At 36.2% G+C, this 21138-nt stretch overlaps 1 protein-coding gene across 1 annotated transcript in view; it reads right to left on the bottom strand.

Moving 5' to 3' along the window:
* The window catches only part of LOC109057376 (butyrophilin-like protein 3), a 36110-nt gene extending 24093 nt beyond the window's left edge, over positions 1–12017 (bottom strand). The window contains exons 1-10 of the mRNA XM_042721362.1: positions 11872–12017; positions 11662–11737; positions 9232–9582; positions 6998–7270; positions 6313–6420; positions 1959–2000; positions 1642–1683; positions 1400–1441; positions 680–724; positions 358–411 (exon numbers count right to left, since the gene is read on the bottom strand). Coding sequence (XP_042577296.1) covers positions 358–411; positions 680–724; positions 1400–1441; positions 1642–1683; positions 1959–2000; positions 6313–6420; positions 6998–7270; positions 9232–9582; positions 11662–11737; positions 11872–11901 — 1063 coding nt within the window. The 5' untranslated portion in view covers positions 11902–12017. The remainder of the gene's footprint in view (positions 1–357; positions 412–679; positions 725–1399; positions 1442–1641; positions 1684–1958; positions 2001–6312; positions 6421–6997; positions 7271–9231; positions 9583–11661; positions 11738–11871) is intronic.
* Between the last annotated feature and the right edge of the window lie 9121 nt (positions 12018–21138).

Genomic DNA, 21138 nt, shown 5'->3' with positions numbered 1-21138 from the left:
AATTTAATTTTACATTTTATAAACATGCATCTATTTATGTTGTGGGGTTGTAATTATAACTACAAATATAAAAAAGAAAATTTTTTTTTTTGTTGGTGGTGTAATAATATAATAAAGATAAATTCACCTTGTAGAATTCTGTTCTTCTCCTTCTTTTTTTTGTTTTGTTCTTGTGTATGTTCAAAATAAAGGCAAGAGAAAATATTAAATAGATAATGTTTAAATTGTGAATTTAATTTTACATATTTTATAAACATGCATCTATTAAGGGGGTGGAATAATAACTACAAATATAAAAAAAGAACAAAAAATGTTTAAATTGATAGTGAAATAATAACCTAATAAAGATAAATTCACCTTGTTGTTTTTTGTTCTTCTCCTCCAGTAGTTCATCACGTTCTGAAGAAAATTCTGAATAAAGGCAAGTAAAAACAACATTAAATACATAGACCATAATTATTTCTGACTGAGGAAGAATTACAAATAAAACAGAAATCATATTTAAATAATATATAAATAAATGAATGAATAAAAATATAAATAAAATGACAAAAATTTACAGGACCTAAAATACACACAAAAACATATTTGAATACACAGTGACTGTTAAGTAGATATATTGTGGATGAAAACAAACTTTACATTAATAATGAAATTATAACTTAAAAGAAAAATTCACCTTGTTTTATTTTCTGGTTCTCATCCTGTAAAAGTGAATTGTATTCTGAAGAAAATTCAGAATAAAGGCAAGAGAAAATAACATTAAAACACAGCTACATATGGTAACTAATTATAAATAATTCAAATGTGCATTTGTGACCCTGGAGCACCAAACTAGTCATAAGTAGCATGAGTATATTTGTAACAATAGCCAACAATACACTGTATGGGTCAAAATGATCGATTTTTCTTTTATGCCAAAAATCATTAGGATAATAAGTAAAGATCATGTTCCATGAATATATTTTGTAAATTTCCTACCATAAATATATAAAAACTTCATTTTTCATTAGTTATATGCATTGCCAAGGACTTCATTTGAACAACTTTAAAGGTGCTTTTCTCAATATTTAGATTTTTTTTTTTGCACCCTCAGCTTCCAGATTTTCAAATAGTTGTATCTCAGCAAAATATTTTCCAATATCCTAAAAACCAAACCATACATAAATGGAAAGCATATTTATTCAGCTTTCAGATGTTGTATAAATTTCAATTTTTTTTTATTTTGATTTTTGAGTATTTTTTTGTTGTAGGGTCACATTTTATATAATTACAACAAATATAAAACAAACAAACAAACTAACTAACTAACTAACTAATTAATAAACTAACTTTAAAAATAGCAAAAAAAAAATTTTAAATCATTTGTTAAATAATAACTTAATAAAGATAAATTCACCTTGTTGAATTCTGTCCTTCTTCTCCAGTAGTTTATCACGTTCTGAAGAAAATTCAGAATAAAGTCAAGAGAAAACATTAAATAGATAAAATCACGGGTATTTATGGTAAGTGAATAATTTAAATGTACATTTTATAAACATGTATCTATTAAGGGGTAGAATAATAACTACAAAAATTGAATATATTAAGGGGGTTGTTTAAATTGATAGTGAAATAATAACCTAATAAAGATAAATTCACCTTGTTGTTCTCTGTTTGTCTCTATCTGTAGCTGATCACGTTCTGAAGAAAATTCAGAATAAAGGCAAGTGAAAACAACATTAAATACATAGACCATAATTAGGGTGAGGAAGAAAAATTACAAAACAGAAATTATATTTAAATAATATGTAAATAAATTAATGAATAAAAATAAAAATAAAAATAACAAAAACTTACAGAACTAAGATCTACACAAAAACATATTTGAATACACAGTGTCTGTTAAGTAGATATTTTGTAGATGAAAACAAACTTTACATTAAAAATGAAATTATAACTAAAAAAGACAAATTCACCTTGTTTTTTTCTCTGGTTCTCATTCTGTAGTTCGTCATGTTCTGAAGAAATTCAGAACAAAAGTAAGAGAAGGTGACCTTAGATATACACTTTCCCTCATATGACAAAAAGTATGAATACACAGTGTGTGCTGATTAAATATTTTGGGGATGAAATGTATGGAGTTACTTTTGTGTCTTTTTTTATTCAATCAAACATAACATGATTGAGAGCAAAAGTAATAACATTGTAATTAAAGAGTAAGGATTGCAAAAAAACAGGAATAGTGTTTATAGATATTTCAAATGGAATAAGGACACAATCGCGTCTGCTTCTGTTTCTTTGTGATCACAGGGTTTCACTAAACAATGTCCATTAGTCCAAAAGAGAAAAATATTGATGGATTCCCACGTTTACTTCATATTTCTTTAAAAAAATAACTGTCATTTCTATTCATTCATAGCATGAAGTGATGCCAAATGTTCTGTTTGTTTGGTTCACATGTTTTACAGACGATTCGCTGCAGATCTGTCACTCATCTTACGTGTCATAACTCCCACCCTTCTATAATGATATTCTGCATTCTGTCTGCTCATAAATAACAGATAGCATTTCTAACATAAATAAACAATTACGATGGTTTGTATGTATTTTTCATGAATTTTAATAGATTGCATTTTTAATATATATAATAGATTGTGTTGGTTTGTATGTTTTTTTTTTGAGTTTTGGGGAATTTTTTTTTATACTGTAAATTATGTGTAGAGGCTAATTAGAGCTACAGTGGCCCTGTTACCAGGTGCGATTATATAACAAATTTGTCAACAGAATTCACATAATGTAAGAAGAAAATATTTTGTTTTCTAGAAATACATTTGATAATAGTTGGATACTTCTACATTATGATTAGCCTAAATTATGGACGGCTGAGAAAGGCTGTATCAAATGGGCAGAAAGCAGAGTGGCTGATTATACCATCAAGCTTCAAGAGGGGAAGTTGTGGCCTAATGGTTAGAGAGTTTGACTCCTAACCCTAAAGTTGTGGGTTTGAGTCTCGGGCCGGCAATACCATGACTGAGGTGCCCTTGAGCAAGGCACCGAACCCCAAACTACTCCCCGGGAGCTGCAGCATAAATGGCTGCCCACTGCTCCGGGTGTGTGTTCACAGTGTGTGTGTGTTCACTGCTGTGTGTGTGCACTTTGGATGAGTTAAATGCAGAGCACGTATTCTGAGTATAGGTCACCATACTTGGCTGTATGTCACGTCACTATTTAAAAAACACTATTTGAAGCATGTGTCCATAAAAGCAGGTTGGTACAGTGAAATATGGTCAAACATTTTTAGTTAGGCCATAAATGTGTGTGTCACCAGCTGCTGTCATATTTAATATTGAACATGGCTGAGAAAGACTGCTCCGAAATGACTTGGCTCATTCAACTATATTATGCAATATGTTAAGTTGAAGGTCCATTAAAATTGTTACAGTAAAAGTTATCGAAATGTAGATTTTGTTTAGGAAATTAGACTGTGTATTAAGCCCCATGTTAAAACAAACCCCGCTCTCTCAATCGGGATTGGGCAGTGGGTGTGGCCAAATGATTGCATCAAGAGTGACTAAGGTCCCGTCCACACGGAGACGCGTTTCGCTGTATAAGGCAAGGCAAGTTTATTTATATAGCACATTTCGTACACAATGGGAATTCAAAGTGCTTTACATAAAAGAAAGTAAAATAATTAAAAAACAAAAAAACAAGCAATTTTAAAACTTTGAAAATTATTTAAAAATTTACTTATTTAAAATGAATTTAAAACAGTTAAAATAGAAAATGATTTTACATGAAATACAGTGAATACGTAAGATACAGTGCAATCAGTTCGGACATCGCACAGTGCTCATTCAATAATTGCACAGCTAAACAGATGAGTTTTGAGTCTAGATTTAAATGTGACTAATGTTTTAGCACATCTGATCTCTTCTGGAAGGTGATTCCAACTGCGGGCGGCATAATAACTAAAGGCGGACTGTCCTTGTTTTGTGTGAACCCTTGGTATTTCTAACTGACTCGATCCTAATGATCTGAGTGGTCTGTTAGGTTTATATTCAGTGAGCATATCTGCAATGTGTTTCGGTCTTAGGTCATTGAGTGATTTATAAACTTACTTTAAAATCAATCCTAAATGTAACTGGAAGCCAGTGTAAGGACCTGAGGACTGGTGTGATATGCTCAGATTTTCTGGTTCTAGTCAGAATTATGGCAGCAGTGTTCTGGATGAGCTGCAGCTGTCTAATGGTCTTCTTGGGAAGGCCAGTGAGGAGACCATTACAATACTCCACCATGCTGGTGATAAAGGCATGAACAAGTTTCTCCAAATCTTGACTGGAAACAAAACATCTAATTCTTGCAATGTTTTTAAGATGATAGTATGCTGATTTAGTTACTGCTTTGACATGACTACTGAAACTAAGGTCTGTCTCCAGAATCACACCAAGATTCCTGACTTGATTTTTAGTTGTTTGACCCCTAGAGTCAAGGTATGCGTTCACCTTGAGAACTTCAGCTTTGTTTCCAAATGCAATGACTTCAGTTTTTTTCTTGTTTAACTGAAGAAAGTTCTGGCACATCCATAATTATTAATATTAATTTCATCAATACATTGGCAGAGGGAGTCAATGGGGCTGTAGTCATTTGGCGATAAGGCTAGGTAAATCCGATAAATTTTGTATCGTATAGGCATTTCGTCCACACAGATCCTACGTTTTGGGAGAGTCAAACCAACATTTTTTGAAATCGGGTCCCAGAGTGGGTAGAGGTGGGGGCTGGGGCCCCAGCCTTGGAGGCTGCTCTACCGTGGCCTTAGTTTCTGAAACGATGATGTCATCAGCCCATGTCTCGCCCCTAGTCAGACACATAGACAGTAAAAGAAATGGACACAGTGACCCCGTTGGATTCAACGGAGACAAGTGAAGTCAATTAGAAGCACGCACTTCCTGGGGGTCGAGCGTACTGCGCAGACTCAAACTCAGCTTGATGACAGCAACCTGTCTGACAATTGTAAGTCTTCTAATCGCTGTGCCAAGAGAAATCTGAATCACCCACCAAATCTTGCAGACGTTGTTGAATAATTTTTGTCCCGTTGCTTTTATGGACTCTCTATGGGCGTCTCCCTTGACTTCATGCCTCCACGTCCCCTCGATAGCCTCATAGACAGTAAAAGATTGCCTGCGAGCTTCTCCTCCTGTCCATACAGTAATTTCTCTACTGTGCGACAGAGAGTCGCAGGTTATGACGCAATCGTTAGCCTATTTTTACAAAAACTGCTTCTATGGGGCCATAACATAAGATACAAGGTAATGGGGCCTTTTATACATTTTCGTGTTTCTTTGGAAGTAATGAATGGACAAATGGAGTCTTTAAACGCCTCAGATGTAAAGTTATTCGCTGTCAAAGTGACGCCAAAATGAATGGGAGTCAATGGAATGCTAACAGCAGGTGGGGGACCGCTAGCCAATGGCGGCGCCCAGGGATGCTTCAATAAAATATGAAACCCTGCCCCCCTAGTCAGACACCGCTACGTCACGTAACAGCAACAAAAACATGAACAAACACTGAATGATTGTCTTTATATTAACTAACATTAACACAGATTAATAAATGTATTGTTCCGTGTTTGTTTGTATACGGCGTGCAAGGTTTATGTGCATAGTCCAAGTCTTCTTCTCCGTTTTTAGTGTATCTCTGCAGCAGAATTACAGCGCCACATGCTGGTCTGGTATGTATACTACATCGTTTTTTGGTTTGTGGCTTCATGTGGACATAGCCTAATAGAAGCAGGTCTTTCATTCTAGCGCAGTTACTGCCAACTGAGATGCAGCTTCACTTGCAGGTAAAACTTTTCAACACGCAAGCAAAGATTTTAGACCCGCAAGAATGGGACCAGAAACAGAACAATAAGCAAAATATATGGGTACATAATGAAAAGTGTAGGAACGGCATAGAATATAATTTGCAATACAAATATTTTGTTATCAATTATTTTATTGTTGTAAATAAAACAATTCTTAGCAATAATTTTTATTTGCAGTCTTTTAATTTTTAATTACAATATATTTTGCTCTCAAGCACAGTATGTTTGATTAAATAAATAAGACGCAAAAGTAATTCCAAAGTAAATAAGACTTTAAATGAATAGTGAAATAATAACTAAATGACTTTCAGAAAAAAAGGACAGATTTCTCCAGTCCTGCATGTATGTCCACTTTGGACACCATTAGTGGACTGAGGAATAATAAACATGTGACAACTAGCCCTAGGATCCCTTATTTATTTAAATCAAATATAATAAACAAACAAACAAACAAACAAGAATTTTACCTCTGGTTTTACGAACAAACGCAGCTAACAGTATTCCAGCAATCACAATGAGCACAACAGCAACTGAAGACAAGATGATTGATGTCCTCCAAGGATTAAAACTCTTACCTGCAAAACAACACAGCGACATTGAGCACATTGTGTCCAGTCAAATATTTGTTACTATTTGATAAAAAATAATGAATAATGCAAGCAAGATACATTTGTATACATACAGAGTAAAAAAAAAAAAAAGTGCAATTAAACCTAACGCTGCTGATGCTTTTTGATTTATATACCCTAATGTAATGCACTACATTCAGATTTAAAGTGTAACTTTGCTGATTTTCTACCCACTTGTATCATTAGAATGTAAGTATTCTATGTAAATAAACAATATTTAATTTTTCTCCAAGTTATGTGTACCTAGATACCCCTGTTTATTTGTCAGTAAAACTCAGATGGATGACACTTTTTGTATCATCTAAATGCAGAGTTTTATATCATCCGGCGGAGTTTTGCTAAAAAATAAACCTCTCAGGACACATAAATAGAAAAACAATTAAACCTTGTTAATTTACACATTCTAACAATACAAAATGAGTTCGAAATCTGCTAAGTTACACTTTATTAGATCTACTCTACCGCATCAAATAACCATAAAAATATCATAAAAATTGGACAACAAAAATGTGTCAGTACTTACTTGAGGTGATAATCAGTGTCTCCAGCATGTGATGTCTCAGTTTGACTCTGCAGTGAATCTTGTCGTCTCTGTGTTGTACAGTGATGGTGTGTTTCACACTGAACCCGTCTGTGTTTCTTTGCATCTCTGCTGTTTCTGAACTCAAACGGACTCCTTCACTGTCCAGCCACTCAAGATCAGGTTCAGGGTTCCAACCTTCAGATTCACACTGTAGATGAAGCCTTTCTGAATGATCAAATCCATCTACAGTGATCACTGGAGGACGTCCAACAGCTACAGAGACCAAGATGGAGAACATTCACTGAGTGTTTGACGCAAATGACTAAACTTGGGCACACAGTCACACTCATTTATAAAACCTAAAATTCAGCATTAGAATGAGGTCGGGAACAAATTCACGTGTGTACGCACATGTTGTGAATTAGGTGCTAACGTTTTGTGAGAAGTTCTCCTGTGATTAATCCATGCAATTATTTAGTAAATGAGACCCAGTGTGTGCTTGTTAGTCACTTTCTCGTTCTGTCAAATGTGGGCTTATACACCATCTCATTTCATTGTGTTCAATCTTTGTGGGTTCAGTATGAAAGTTGTGTGACAATCTTTCCCATCTGCTAAACATGATATTTCAATGTCCTTATAGACAATGTTCCCTCTAAGCTGCACTTCTTACGCCGCGGCCGCGCACACGCAAAAATTCTAGTAAAACGAAAGAATTGCAATGATCGGGTAAACCGCTCTGAAGTTGATATCGCTACAGAGTTAGAACCGGTGAATGCGGTTTACAGGTTTCATAAAAATACAATGATGTGCGCCAAACGAGTCGCTAACCGAATACTTCAATGGTTGCAGACGAAATAGCTCAAATGGAGAGCCAACGCAAACGCAATGACGTGAAATAAAACCTCCTCATCTTTTAAAGAAGAGTGACTTGATTAAGTGCTGGAAATAGCGGATGATGGGCACAGAACGGTAACAAAACTCATACATTTACGAAGAGTGACTTGATTAAGTGCTGGAAATAGCGGATGATGGGCACAGAACGGTAACAAAACTCATACATTTACAGTTATACAAGGGTGCATTGTGCAAACTGTACTTCATAGCGATGTTTAGATTCATGGTCAAGGTTTTTTTTTCTTTGAAAATATTTAACTTGCAGATCTCATGCTTCAGCTTGTTTTCTATTCTCTTCTATTAGTTTAAATGCTTCAGTTTTGATATTATGTTATGCCTATATTATAAACCTTATAAATAATTGACCTTGATTCTTCAGAAATCATTCTAATATGCTGATTTATTATCAGTGTTGAAACTGTTGTGCTGCTTAATATTTTTTTTTATTGTGCTGCTTTGATTTTTTGATTAGGCTAATAAAAAGTTAAAAAGAACAACATTTATTGAAAATATAAATATTTTCTAACAATATAAGTCTTTACTATCACTTTTTATCCATTTAACATATACTTGCCGAATAAACGTATTAAATGAAAAAAGATAAAAAAGAAAACAATAATTGACCTCAAACTTTTGAATAGTATAATGTATATTGTAACACAACATTTCTATTTTTTAATAAACACTGTTCTTTTTAACTTTTTATTTATCAAAGAATCCTGAAAAATATCACAGGTCCCAAAAAATATTAAGTACCACAACACTGATTATAAATTAGCATATTAGAATGATTTCTTAAGGATCAAGTGACACTGAAAATCCAGCTTTGCTTTACAGGAATAAATTACAATTTAAATAAAGTAGAAAAGTTTTATTTTAAATTGCAATAATATTTCACAACATTATTTTGTGAAATAATATTCAGTATTTTTTTATCAAATAGATACAGCCTTGATAAGCCTAAGAAACTTCTTTAAAAAATGTACTGATCCCAAACTTTTGGACAGCAGTGTATTATACTGTAAAAAATATTCTCAGGTAACCTACATCATTTAGTTACATCAAGGGTCAAATCAAATATAAATAGCACATTAAAGTTAAAAGTTACACACTTTTTTGTGTACGCACTGAACAGGTCTGATATAAAGAATGTTTTTGCTCAGGTGCCCGAAATGTCCGCCCAATAGAGAACAGTTTTATATCCAGCAAAAGAAACAATTAGAGGGAACATTGCTTATAGAACCCATTACAACTGACCCCATGTTACACAAACCCGTCTTCCCTACACCAAAGCTTCATGTCTAAAATCATTAAATGTTTGTTTTCATTGGTTTACTCACCTTCAACACTGACATCAACAGTAGCGTCATCAGTCCAGGATTTGGACTGAATAAAACACTTATAACGTCCTTCATCAGAGACTTGGACTGATGAGAGTTCGAGTGATGCATCTCCTCTCTGTAGTTCTTGATGATTCAGTTTTGTTCTCCCTCTGTAGGACTGAATCTGTTCTGTGTTTCTGTCATCATGATCCTCATAGAGATGCACTAGAAAGTCTTTCAGATCAAGTCTAGACCACCTCACTTTCATGTCCACAACACTGATGTTGGGTTTGACTGAACAGGGCAGAATCACATCTTCACCAGCTACAGCAAATACTTTATCTGCAGGACCCACTACTTCATACCGGTCTGTTACAAGAGAAAGAAAGCAGGTGTAAAAATTGTGTTAATAAGGTTCTCTTTTGATCGGGTTCAATGGCATTGCATCAGTTGCTGATGCTTTATGGAAACTCCTTTACTCCGAAATGCCTGCCTGCATTGGATCACATCTGTGCACTTGCACAGACAAATGCCTTTTCAGGACGCCCAAACAAATGGGGCCATCTGCCTATATTAGTTGGTGCTAAATGCCATTTGATCAGAATCTTTCTCCTTCAGCACGAAGATCGTCTCCTCACTGACTCAAAAGAAGAAAGAGCCTTCCAGCTCGCCCTGGAAGAGCTTCAGCGATGTATTATGCAGCTGTCTCTGTTGAGAACGGCACTTCTCCCCTGTGGCTAGCCGCCTAATCCTTATCAGTCTCGTGTTTGCCTTCCAACCCCTTATTCAGTTCTAGGTGTCATGGGGTTGTGTTGTCATAAAAATCAATCACCTTCACGAGAAGAGCACTTCTCCTCTTCACAGCAGCATGAACATAATCAGTTCCTCACCCCACTGCAGCAACCTACCTCTTGAAGCACTCCAGCCCCTCACCACCTGAATCCAGGCTTGGGGAGCCATTCTGGGTGTGTCAAAATAGATCTTGGAAACAATCAAATGAGGCTTTTTGGTTGCAGACCTCCCCATTTCTACTTTCGGTCCAAAGTAGAAAGTTTACAAGCGAAGAGTGCCGTAACGAGTCAGGGTTTTACAGCCGTTACTTCAAAGAAAGATGGTGGATCTGAAACATGCATACTTTCATATCCAGATAGCCCCCCATCACAGACCGTTTTTGAGATTCACGTTCAAAGGGATGGCTTACCAGCACACTTTCTGTCCTGACTATCTCTGGCACCATGCAACTTTACCAAGAGAGTGGTAAAATGATATTTATTTTTTAAAAATCAAGAAGTCGTTGAGAGTGGTAAATTATATCGATGACTGGGTTGTTCTAGCCCAGCCAGAGCATGAGCTATGTGCACAAAGGTCCCTGTTACTCAGCCATTTGGAATGCCTGGGACTCAGAAACAACATGCATAAATCAAATCTCCCAGCCAATGAATATCCTTCCTGGCTGCAGTTCTTGATTCAGCCCAAATGTGGGCCTAGCTTTCACCGTAACACTCTGAATAATCAGCAGCTTGCTCCATTGTTCAAGGTCTGGAACTTACTTCCCCTCAAGACATTTCAGAGGCTACTAGGCCTAATGGCAGCTGCCTCTTCACTAGTACCACTGGGCCTGCTGCATATGTGGCCCCTTCAATATTGTCTGAAAGCATGGGTCCTGCCCCATACTTGGCATCTGGGACTCAGGGTGACCCACGGCTGCGGCAAGGCCCTGGCCCCTAGGAGAGCTCCCCATCTAAACCAGTTGGAGATTGATCTGGGGCTGGTCTCCAGAAGGAAAATTGTCATGACAGATGCTTCCAACTTGGGTTGGAATGCCCTGTGCGACTGCAGACCAGCATTCTGCCCCTGGTCGGCTCCTGCAGCAGCACTGGCATATCAACTGCCTAGAAATGATGGCAGTTATTCTGTCACTCAAGGCCTTCCTGTCAAATCTGAGAATGCACCATGTCTTGATCCATTCAGACAACATGACCTTGGTGGCTAACATAAACCACCCAGGGGGGCTCAGGTCGCACCCTCTGTACAAGTTGGTGAGGAGTCTCCTCCTGTGGGCACAACAAAACCTTCGTTCGGTGAAGGCATATATATGACCGTCTTTCTACAAAATGTAGATATATAGGGATATTTATGCCTTCACTTTATGCAAAATAGCAAAATAGAGTAAACATTCTTTCTAACATTTCCTTTTGTGGAAATTCATTCACTACATTAAACTATAAAACACTGCCTGTTCACACTTTTATGGTTTTGTTACTTATTACATGGCTCTTTGGAATATTTGCTTCTGATTGGTCAATCTTGTCATTCAGTGGTCAAATAATGAATCTTCAGTTGGACTATGACCGGCTGATTGTACGTTGGCCCTTATACAAGTTACTTATTACCTCTCTCTTACTTTTTGTTTTACACATGAACACAAACTTAAATACAAATACTTACCTGATCTTGAGTAAGTAATTCCACTAATAATCAGGAGGGTCAAAAAAATGAACTTCATCTTTGAAGGATATGGATGCTGAAAAGGAAAATATGAAAACAGAGACATGCATTATAACCAAAAAACTTACAGAATGGTGAATTAACATGCATGTGTTTTCTTTGTTACACATAACCAGAAAATCTCAATTCAGAAATTCAATGAAGACTTACTTGTTCCTGTGTGTTTCTCAATTTTTCCATGACTTACCTTAAACTCAAAACTCTCAAGAGTGTGAAAAAATGCAAGATCATACAGAGATCATTCCTGGTTTAGTTTTACTTTCTCATTTCACAGACCGTCTGAAGTGATTACACAGTTCCTCCAATCACAGTAGTGTTATATCCTCCCTCACTGTCTAGGAGCAGGGAGGAGTAACTTTTTTCTGTAGGACCTTGAGGTCTTCTCTGCTGCCTGAAATCAACGTCTTGATAATGTCACAGATATTTTTGTGATAATGACACAAAAATGTGTAGAATGTAGAAATACCTAATTAAACAAGAGGTGTGTGCATGTGTCTGCTGAAATGAATATGTGAATATGATTAATAAATCTAAGAGTAGTATCATATAACTCGTGTGTTTGGGACGTAGTGTTGGTGATAAAGCGCAATGCATTGTTATTGATAAGTTTCTGGAGAATGAAGATATTATATGTGTACAAGAGATTTTTTTTATCAAAACAAGATTTAGACAAACTCAATTCTGTTAATTTTTTTATGGTGTGGGAGAATCTACAACAGATTTAAGTATAGGAACAGTGCATGGCAGAAACCAGGGGGTGTGACCATTTTATAGAATTAGGAGTATGATCCACTGATAAGTGTGATTAGATTAGGGGTGGACTATAGCAATTAGAGTGGAACATAATAAGAATGCATTTGTAACTTTGAATCTGTATACTCCTTGAATGTTGTCAAAATGAAGATGAATACACCATTAGGCTTGATTATTAAAGCCTGGTTTCTCCCATGTTTTTTTTTTGTTGTTGTTGTTGTTGTTGTTGTTGTTACAAAACTGTTTCTTAATTGGATCAAGAAACACTACAACCACGAGGTCAAAGTCAATGGCCAAGAAATTTCAGCAAAATTATGTTTATGATTTTTGGAGAGAAGTTAAGGTTATTAAAGTACTGCTGCCAGCTAGTATAACAGACACAATTCTGCAGTATGTACAGTATGTACATCTGTATCTGATTTTGAATGAGCAGAAATCTGTAACAAATGCATCGATCTGTAGATAAATAAACCGACGAAATGTTAAAAAATCGTTATTTTTTTTCATTTACAAACAAAATTTGCGCAGCAGAAAGCAGCAATTATACCTTTTAATGCTGTCAATTTTATTAGTTTGGCGTTTGGTAGGACAAAAAGTTTGCACACAATAGCCTAATCCCCTTTGAAACTCTCCTGTAATTTTATTTATTTATTTATTTATTTATTTTTATTTTATTTTTATAAGCTATTATGAACATAACATTTCAACTTTAGCCATGGAGTGAAGGCGGAGCAGTGTTTTCTGGTATCAATGAACGCGGAGCTTAGTGATTATTAAATGCTCGGAGCGCGGAGGGAAATGTGTTGCTGCTCCACTTCGCTCACATAGGCCTACTGTACTGCCGAGTGAGAGAGATGTTTCGCCCTATATGAACAAGGCCGTCCAGTGTAGAGACACGTTAGACAGTGTCCTGCTATATTTACAAATAATTGATATAAGAAATAAAAATGAATACATAACCTAAACCAGCGGCATAACTAGATGAAAATATAGACTAGAAAACTGATTTAGGCCTACACTTGGTCTGTCCTCCGTCCATGACACTGAATCACTGCGGAGCTGCCAGTTTTAATCTGAACAGCTCTTAACGCCGAGTGGATGGTTAGATGCATGATGGGCTAGTATTAAAAAATAATATTGATTTTAAGTAGGGAGGCAAAAAAAAAATTGATTTAAATTGTAAATCGGATTTTTTTGTGTGAAAAAAATCGGGGATTTTTTTTAGGCCATAGGCCTATCGCCCAGCCCTAATGCAACAGTTTTTTTTTTTTTTTTTTTTTTTTAAGTTAAGGCAACTTCCTCTGAAAATAAGTTATAATAACTAATAAACTTTATTGCGCTATACAGTAGTCAACATTTGAAGTGGATCAAACCTTTCTTTAAAGTGGTCCTAAAACCTGTTCTGCAAATTTGAAACCCTCATAAGACTGTCCATATGGAAAGAGCAAGAGATTCACACCTTTATCTCGACCCCCACAAGCTATACAGAACTACCCCCCAGCCCCCTCCAGCTGAACTGAATTCGGTCTGTTTGTTGGCTGTGAGGAACGCTGTGTTGTCATGTTACTGGGTTGACAATGCCTGTACTCACAGCAGCCTTACTCTTTTTATTCATTATTTTCCCGCAGCCCATATTATTATTTTCACTAGACAAAAATAATAACAAATTATCAATTGATAATTAATCATTATTTTTGCCAAAATCATTGTTATTTGTGAACGTAGGCGTTTGCAGAAGGCTTTAAGACCAAGCGGAATCCTCCATCAGCTGCTCCCGCTTCACAGCGCGGGACTCGCGCAAACTGACCCAACATAAGACAGGAAAACATTCAGTCTGCCTGAAGGAAGACGTATTTCATTGTAAGTTAATGCTGTTAAATAGAGAAAAAAGAAAAAAAAAACTAGTGTAGGCTATTCTTAAACTTGGAGCTCATTATATTGAAGTACAAATCCAAACACCAGAAGCAACCTACACTCTCAGTGTTTTCTTTCACTGAAAAGTTATGCATTTTTTATATTTATTCACAGGCTATATGGTTTGAAATTAGTAATATTTCAGTTGAAAACTTTAAGTGCCATTGTTTAAAAAAAATGCATCAAATGTTTTCTAGACCTTCAGTTTGTCATGCTTCAAAATCCCATGCCATTGTAATTTCACTGTATTTTCACCTCCTAAATTACTACCCCAATTCTATAATGGTAAAATTTATTCAGACCCGATGGCATTTTTCATGACATTATTTATTTTTATTTTTAGAATAGGCTAATTGTAGCCTACATAAATGGATGAATCAAAACAAATATAACTTTTTAACTGCAGGCAGATATAGGCCTATATTATTGTACATTACAAATATTTGGATCGTCCCTTATTTTATTAAATAATATGTAACACCCACAAGGGCCAAATAAAACAGAAAAAAAGAGATCACAGACAAGTCATAGAAAAAAAAACGAATTCTTTATTAAACAATACCATAAAATTATTCAGGACATGAACTGAGTCAGCTAACAGGGGGAACATTTCTTAAATTGACCAACTAGGAATACAAAGAAACCTGAGCTCCCTATACAGGAGACATTTCACTGCATTCTAGGAAAACCACAGCAACCCCCATATGCCCTTCACTACAAACTGGAGTATGTGATACACGTTCACAATTAGTAAACACCAAATCAACCCACAAGACCTATAAGGGCTCTGTTACATTGTACTCCTAGTTCTCCACCGATCACGATGGGAAAATACCCCCTGCTGCTTGATCCAGGGTAAAGAACAGCTTAAATTAAATACATAAAGGGAAAAAAAATACAAAAAAAAAATAAAAAATACATCAACACTTCCTCTAGCCAGCCACCAATACATCAAACAAAAAGACCATAAACAAACAACCACACCTAAAGCTGGCTAGGAAATTAATTACCACAAATAAGTCAGGGAGCAGTCACTTTCACAGCTATCACATAAAACCAAACAAACAAACAAACATAAAAAAAATAATATACGAGAACAGCGACTAGCAATCAACATCCAACACCCTTTAAGGTGCACAGCCAAACAAATACATGATGGTCCTGAATTTATTCCATCCGGCAAACAGTTCTTCAATTGCAAGAAAGAGCTACACCACAGGACAACCCAGCCCCACACGGCTACTAGCCAAACGGCTAACTGGTGCTACAAGGACCCCCAGCTGACTTCCCACATTGCCTGTCCTTTAAATTTGGCCACCCTATCAGCAATCTGCAATGGGATTGGTAGTGGCTCCCCAATCACCCCTCCCCTTCTCCTGCTTAACTTGCTACAAATAAATACTTATTTTCTTCAAGAATAAACATTATAAATATCACCCCTCCCGAAAGAACCTCTATTAGCCCTTTATTTGTAGGTTGTAGGAGATATGCGAGCGATTCATAGATTTAAAAAAGAAAAAAGTGGGGTGCTTGGTTTCAGAAAACGAATGCACCTCGTAAAAAAATGCTATGATTGAAAAGTCATGCTAACTTATTAATTCATAGAAAATAATTTAAGCAATTAAAACCTTTTTTATACTAGATTCACTTTTGAATTTCAATACTATTAAACTGACTTTAAAATCTCAAGGAGTTTATAAGTTGAAACGGTAAAATGTCACAGTGCATGTTTAATAGCCTAAATGAACTTGTATCTTATATCCGAAGATTTGATTACATGTTACCATAAAACTAACAATATATATATATATATTTTTTTTTTTTTTTTTTTTTTTTTTTTTTTTTTTAAATGAACAGTTCCTGTATAAAATGTGACAGCAACCTTTATATCAAACATTTTGAAATCGTCCACAGCTAAGCAACGCGAGAGGCGGATCTGAAGTTATATTTGTTTTGTTTCACGAAGTGAATGTGATGCACAAAGTCTTTTAGATGCAATGGACAAAGAAAGCTGGATAAAAACATACACAAAACACGCTAAAAAATAAATTACATTTGTGAGAGTTGCATTTTTTACATTCAGAAATAATAACGGCAGGCCTGCAGCTAATGTACCAACAGGACATTTTTAGTTCCCTTCACTTTACAACAAATCCTTTTAAATGTAAAAAATTTATCAGAACAGAACAAAAATTACAAATATATAATTCTAATGGATAATAATAATTGCAGCCAGGCCATATAATACATATAGGCCTTATAAACAACACAAAAATAATAATTAAAATAATTTAAAGCGATACATAATGTAAGGGTTGGGCTTATCTCTCTCATCTCATTCGGGACAAATCCAAACATGTTGCCCATTTGAACCTAAACTCTTATTTATTAGGTAAAATAGGCTTTGGATTTCACACGTGTTTCAGTATCGTGATGGAAAAAAAATCATAATTGGCAAAAATATGCCAAAGTGGCCCGCTGCTTGCGCCGCATGGCTCGGTGAACGACTGCTGTTTCCAATGAATATGTGCGTGAGGCACCAGCGCGATCAAAGTCACAATTCACAATTATTGGTCACACAGTAAAGGCATAATTCAAAAAATGCAAAGTGTTAGCAGTTTGAAAAATCAAGAATTATAACAGAGTTAATAAGAATTATTTGTAAATGTTATAATTATATAACATTTAATGTTAAATGTTATAATGTAAATGTAAATTATATATATATATATATAATGACTGTTTAAAAACAATAGCATGCATAAGAGCCTTTGTGTAAAGGCCTTTCTTTAAATTTTTGATGAGTAGACTGTAGTCTAAGACTATCCTATTTTTTTAATGGCTTTTTAAGGATGTTATAATGTATATTATAATGTTATTGTTGTTTAACGGTTTCCTTTCATTTTACCATTACATTCAGTTCGCAATCCGTCCCTTTGCGACACCTGGCGGTAGTTTCGCGAATGATTTTAACACGCGACTGATTTGCAGTTAACGCCGCGGCCCTGCGTGTGTATATACAGGTCCTTCTCAAAAAATTAGCATATTATGAAAAAGTTCATTATTTTCCATAATGTAATGATAAAAATTAAATTTTCATATATTTTAGATTAATTGCACACCAACTGAAATATTTCAGGTCTTTTTATTGTTTTTTAATACTGATGATTTTGGCATACAGCTCATGAAAACCCAAAATTCCTATCTCAAAAAATTAGCATATCATGAAAAGGTTCTCTAAACGAGCTATTAACCTAATCATCTGAATCAACTAATTAACTCTAAACACCTGCAAAAGATTCCTGAGGCTTTTAAAACTCCCAGCCTGGTTTCATTACTCAAAACCGCAACCATGGGTAAGACTGCCGACCTGACTGCTGTCCAGAAGGCCATCATTGACACCCTCAAGCGAGAGGGTAAGACACATAAAGAAATTTTCTGAATGAATAGCTGTTCCCAGAGTGCTGTATCAAGGCACCTCAGTGGGAAGTCTGTGGGAAGGAAAAAGTGTGGCAAAAAACGCTGCACAACGATGAAGAGGTGACCGGACCCTGAGGAAGATTGTGGAAAAGGACCGATTCCAGACCTTGGGGGACCTGCGGAAGCATTGGACTGAGTCTGGAGTAGAAACATCCAGAGCCACCCGTGCACAGGCGTGTTGCTTTTGAACCAGAAACAGCGGCAGAAGCACCTGACCTGGGCTACAGAGAAGCAGCACTGGACTGTTGCTCGTGGTCCAAAGTACTTTTGTTTTTCGGATGAAAGCAAATTTTGCATGTCATTCGGAAATCTGGAGGAAGTCTGGAGGAAGACTGGGGAGAAGGCAAATGCCAAAATGCCTGAAGTCCAGTGTTAAGTACCCACAGTCAGTGATGGTCTGGGGTGCCATGTCAGCTGCTGTGTTTTGGTCCACTGTTTTTATCAAGGGCAGGGTCAATGCAGCTAGCTATCAGGAGATTTTGGAGCACTTCATGCTTCCATCTGCTGAAAAGCTTTATGGATATGAAGATTTTGTTTTTCAGCACGACCTGGCACCTGCTCACAGTGCCAAACCACTGGTAAATGGTTTACTGACCATGGTATTACTGTGCTCAATTGGCCTGCCAACTCTCCTGACCTGAACCCCATAGAGAATCTGTAGGATTTGTGGAAGATAAAGTTGAGAGACGCAAGACCCAACACTCTGGAATGAGCTTAAGGCCGCTATCGAAGCATCCTGGGCCTCCATAACACCTCAGCAGTGCCACAGGCTGATTGCCTCCATGCCCACGCCGCATTGAAGCAGTCATTTCTGCAAAGGATTCCCGACCAAGTATTGAGTGCATAACTGAACATAATTATTTTGAAGGTTGACTTTTTTTGTATTAAAAACACTTTTCTTTTATTGGTCGGATGAAATATGCTAATTTTTTTTGAGATAGGAATTTTGTGTTTTCATTAGCTGTATGCCAAAATCATCAGTATTAACAACAATAAAAGACCTGAAATATTTCAGTTGGTGTGCAATGAATCTAAAATATATGAAAGTTGAATTTTTATCATTACATTATGGAAAATAATGAACTTTTTCACAATATGCTAATTTTTTGAGAAGGACCTGTAGATATTTTTTTCAATTGAGTTAAATGAATGTAAAACCAGATGTGTAATGGGTCAGGTGATAGTCTTATTAACCATTTATGTAAGGTGATATCTTGGGTATTTTGTCCCCTTGTAGTGCTGGGCGACAACAGTTGCTTTGTGTATGCTCAAATTATGGTGCATATTTAATACTAAAAGGAGTGTGGTTATGATAAGTAACACTACAGGGGATCGTGAACAAAAAAAATCCCTCTTTTTATTTAGGTGACCAAGATTTAAATTTGGTAAATAAAATAAAATATCTGGGTCACATTATCAGAGAGGATACTAATGATGATGATGTGCAGCACTAGTGCTAGAAGTTATACGGACAGGCAAATATGTTGGCTCGAAAATTTTACATGTGCACTGCTGATGCAAAATAGCACTTTTTAGAGCTTACTGTACTTCATTTTATACATCACATTCATGGTGTAGTTAGTAAAATGAAAAAGTTTCAGGTGGCATTTAATGATGCATTTAGGATTCTGCTTAAGTACACAAGGTGCATAAGTGCAAGCTGATTGTTCATATCTAGTGATGTTCTTACTTTGCATGATGTGTTAAGGAATTATATGTAGTTTTATGTGTCAATTAAGTGATTCAAGAAATACAATCACAATAGTCTGAAAGATCTTTATCTGTGGAGACGATACAGTTATTATGACAGTTACAGAGAAGTGCACAAACTAATCAAACTTAAACATTATTATTTACACAACATTAGGCTGTTCAGCAATAACATAAAAAAAAACAAATAGTGTAAATTAATAAAAATATACAATAAAATTTAAATATCATATAAAAACATCACAAATCATTCACTTTTCATATCTTTTTTTAAACAATGAAAGTTAATGGTGACTGAGGCTGTCATTTTGCCTAATATCTTTTATTTGCCACAGAGAAATGGAACAACATGAAGTTGACAGGTACAGGACAGATGTTTCATTTTAGGGTGAACTATTTCTTTAAAGGGGTCATGAACTGAGAAATTAAATTTACTTTCACCTTTTGACATATAACAGGTCAATGTACTATAAAAACAGGATGTAAGTTTCAAAACTCAAAACTTTCTTGCTAGTTTAAAAACAGATTTTATTGAAACCAAGAGCAGAAAACAACTAATTTTGGAATGTGCCACTTTATGAAAAAATTGTGCAGCAAAAGCCTGCCTCTGCAGGAGAAGATCAGTGCCTACTTTGACATCACTGCCTCTTTAGCCTCGCCCACTGATACACGCCTGTAGTAGGAGGAGAGACGCAGATGCAGGATTACTCCATCAGCAGAACTATATTGATGCCATTACAAGATTACAAGTCTGGGTGTAGTGTAAGTTGTGAAAAATAGTCTTGGAAAATATAATGAGAAATCAGATCCATCCTCAGCATTTAAGCAGGCTTGGGTAAGCCCACTGCTGAAGAAACCATCTCTAAATCCAGCACTTCTAGAGATTACACCCTTCTTCCATTCATTGCAAAGACACTTGAACGAACTGTGTTCAACCAACTCTCTATGTTTCTTGTACAGAACAACCTCCTGGACAGCAACCAATCTGGCTTCAAAAGAGGCTACTCAACTGAGACTGCCCTGCTCTCGGTTACTGAAGCCCTGCGACTGGCAAGAGCAGCTTCAAAATCCTCAGTACTCATTTTGCTGGACCTGTCTGCTGCTTTTGACACCAGATTCTCCTGTCCACCCTCAGAAAGATGGGCATCTCTGGAACCACACTCCAGTGGCTTAACTCCTACCTTTCTGATAGATCCTTCATGGTGTCTTGGAGGGGTGAAGTTTCTAAGTCACAACAACTTGCTACTGGGGTTCCTCAAGGCTCAGTACTTGGACCACTTCTCTTCTCGATCCACATGATGTCATTAGGATCTTTCATTCAGAAGCATGGCTCTTCCTATCACTGCTACTCTACTTCTCATTCCAACCAGATGACCCGACGGTAGTTGCTTGCATTTCAGCCTGTCTGAGTGACATTTCTAGCTGGATGAATGGACCATCACCTTCAGCTCAACCTTACTAAGACAGAACTGCTGGTGGTTCCAGCTAACCCATCGTTTCATCACAACTTCTCTATACAGCTGGGTTCGTCAACCATAACTCCTTCCAGGACAGACAGAG

This window comes from Cyprinus carpio, chromosome B3 (assembly GCF_018340385.1).
Source record: "Cyprinus carpio isolate SPL01 chromosome B3, ASM1834038v1, whole genome shotgun sequence".
Lineage (NCBI taxonomy): Eukaryota > Metazoa > Chordata > Actinopteri > Cypriniformes > Cyprinidae > Cyprinus > Cyprinus carpio.
Note: the sequence above shows the minus strand (reverse complement) of the source record. Positions and strands in the feature narration are given on the sequence as shown.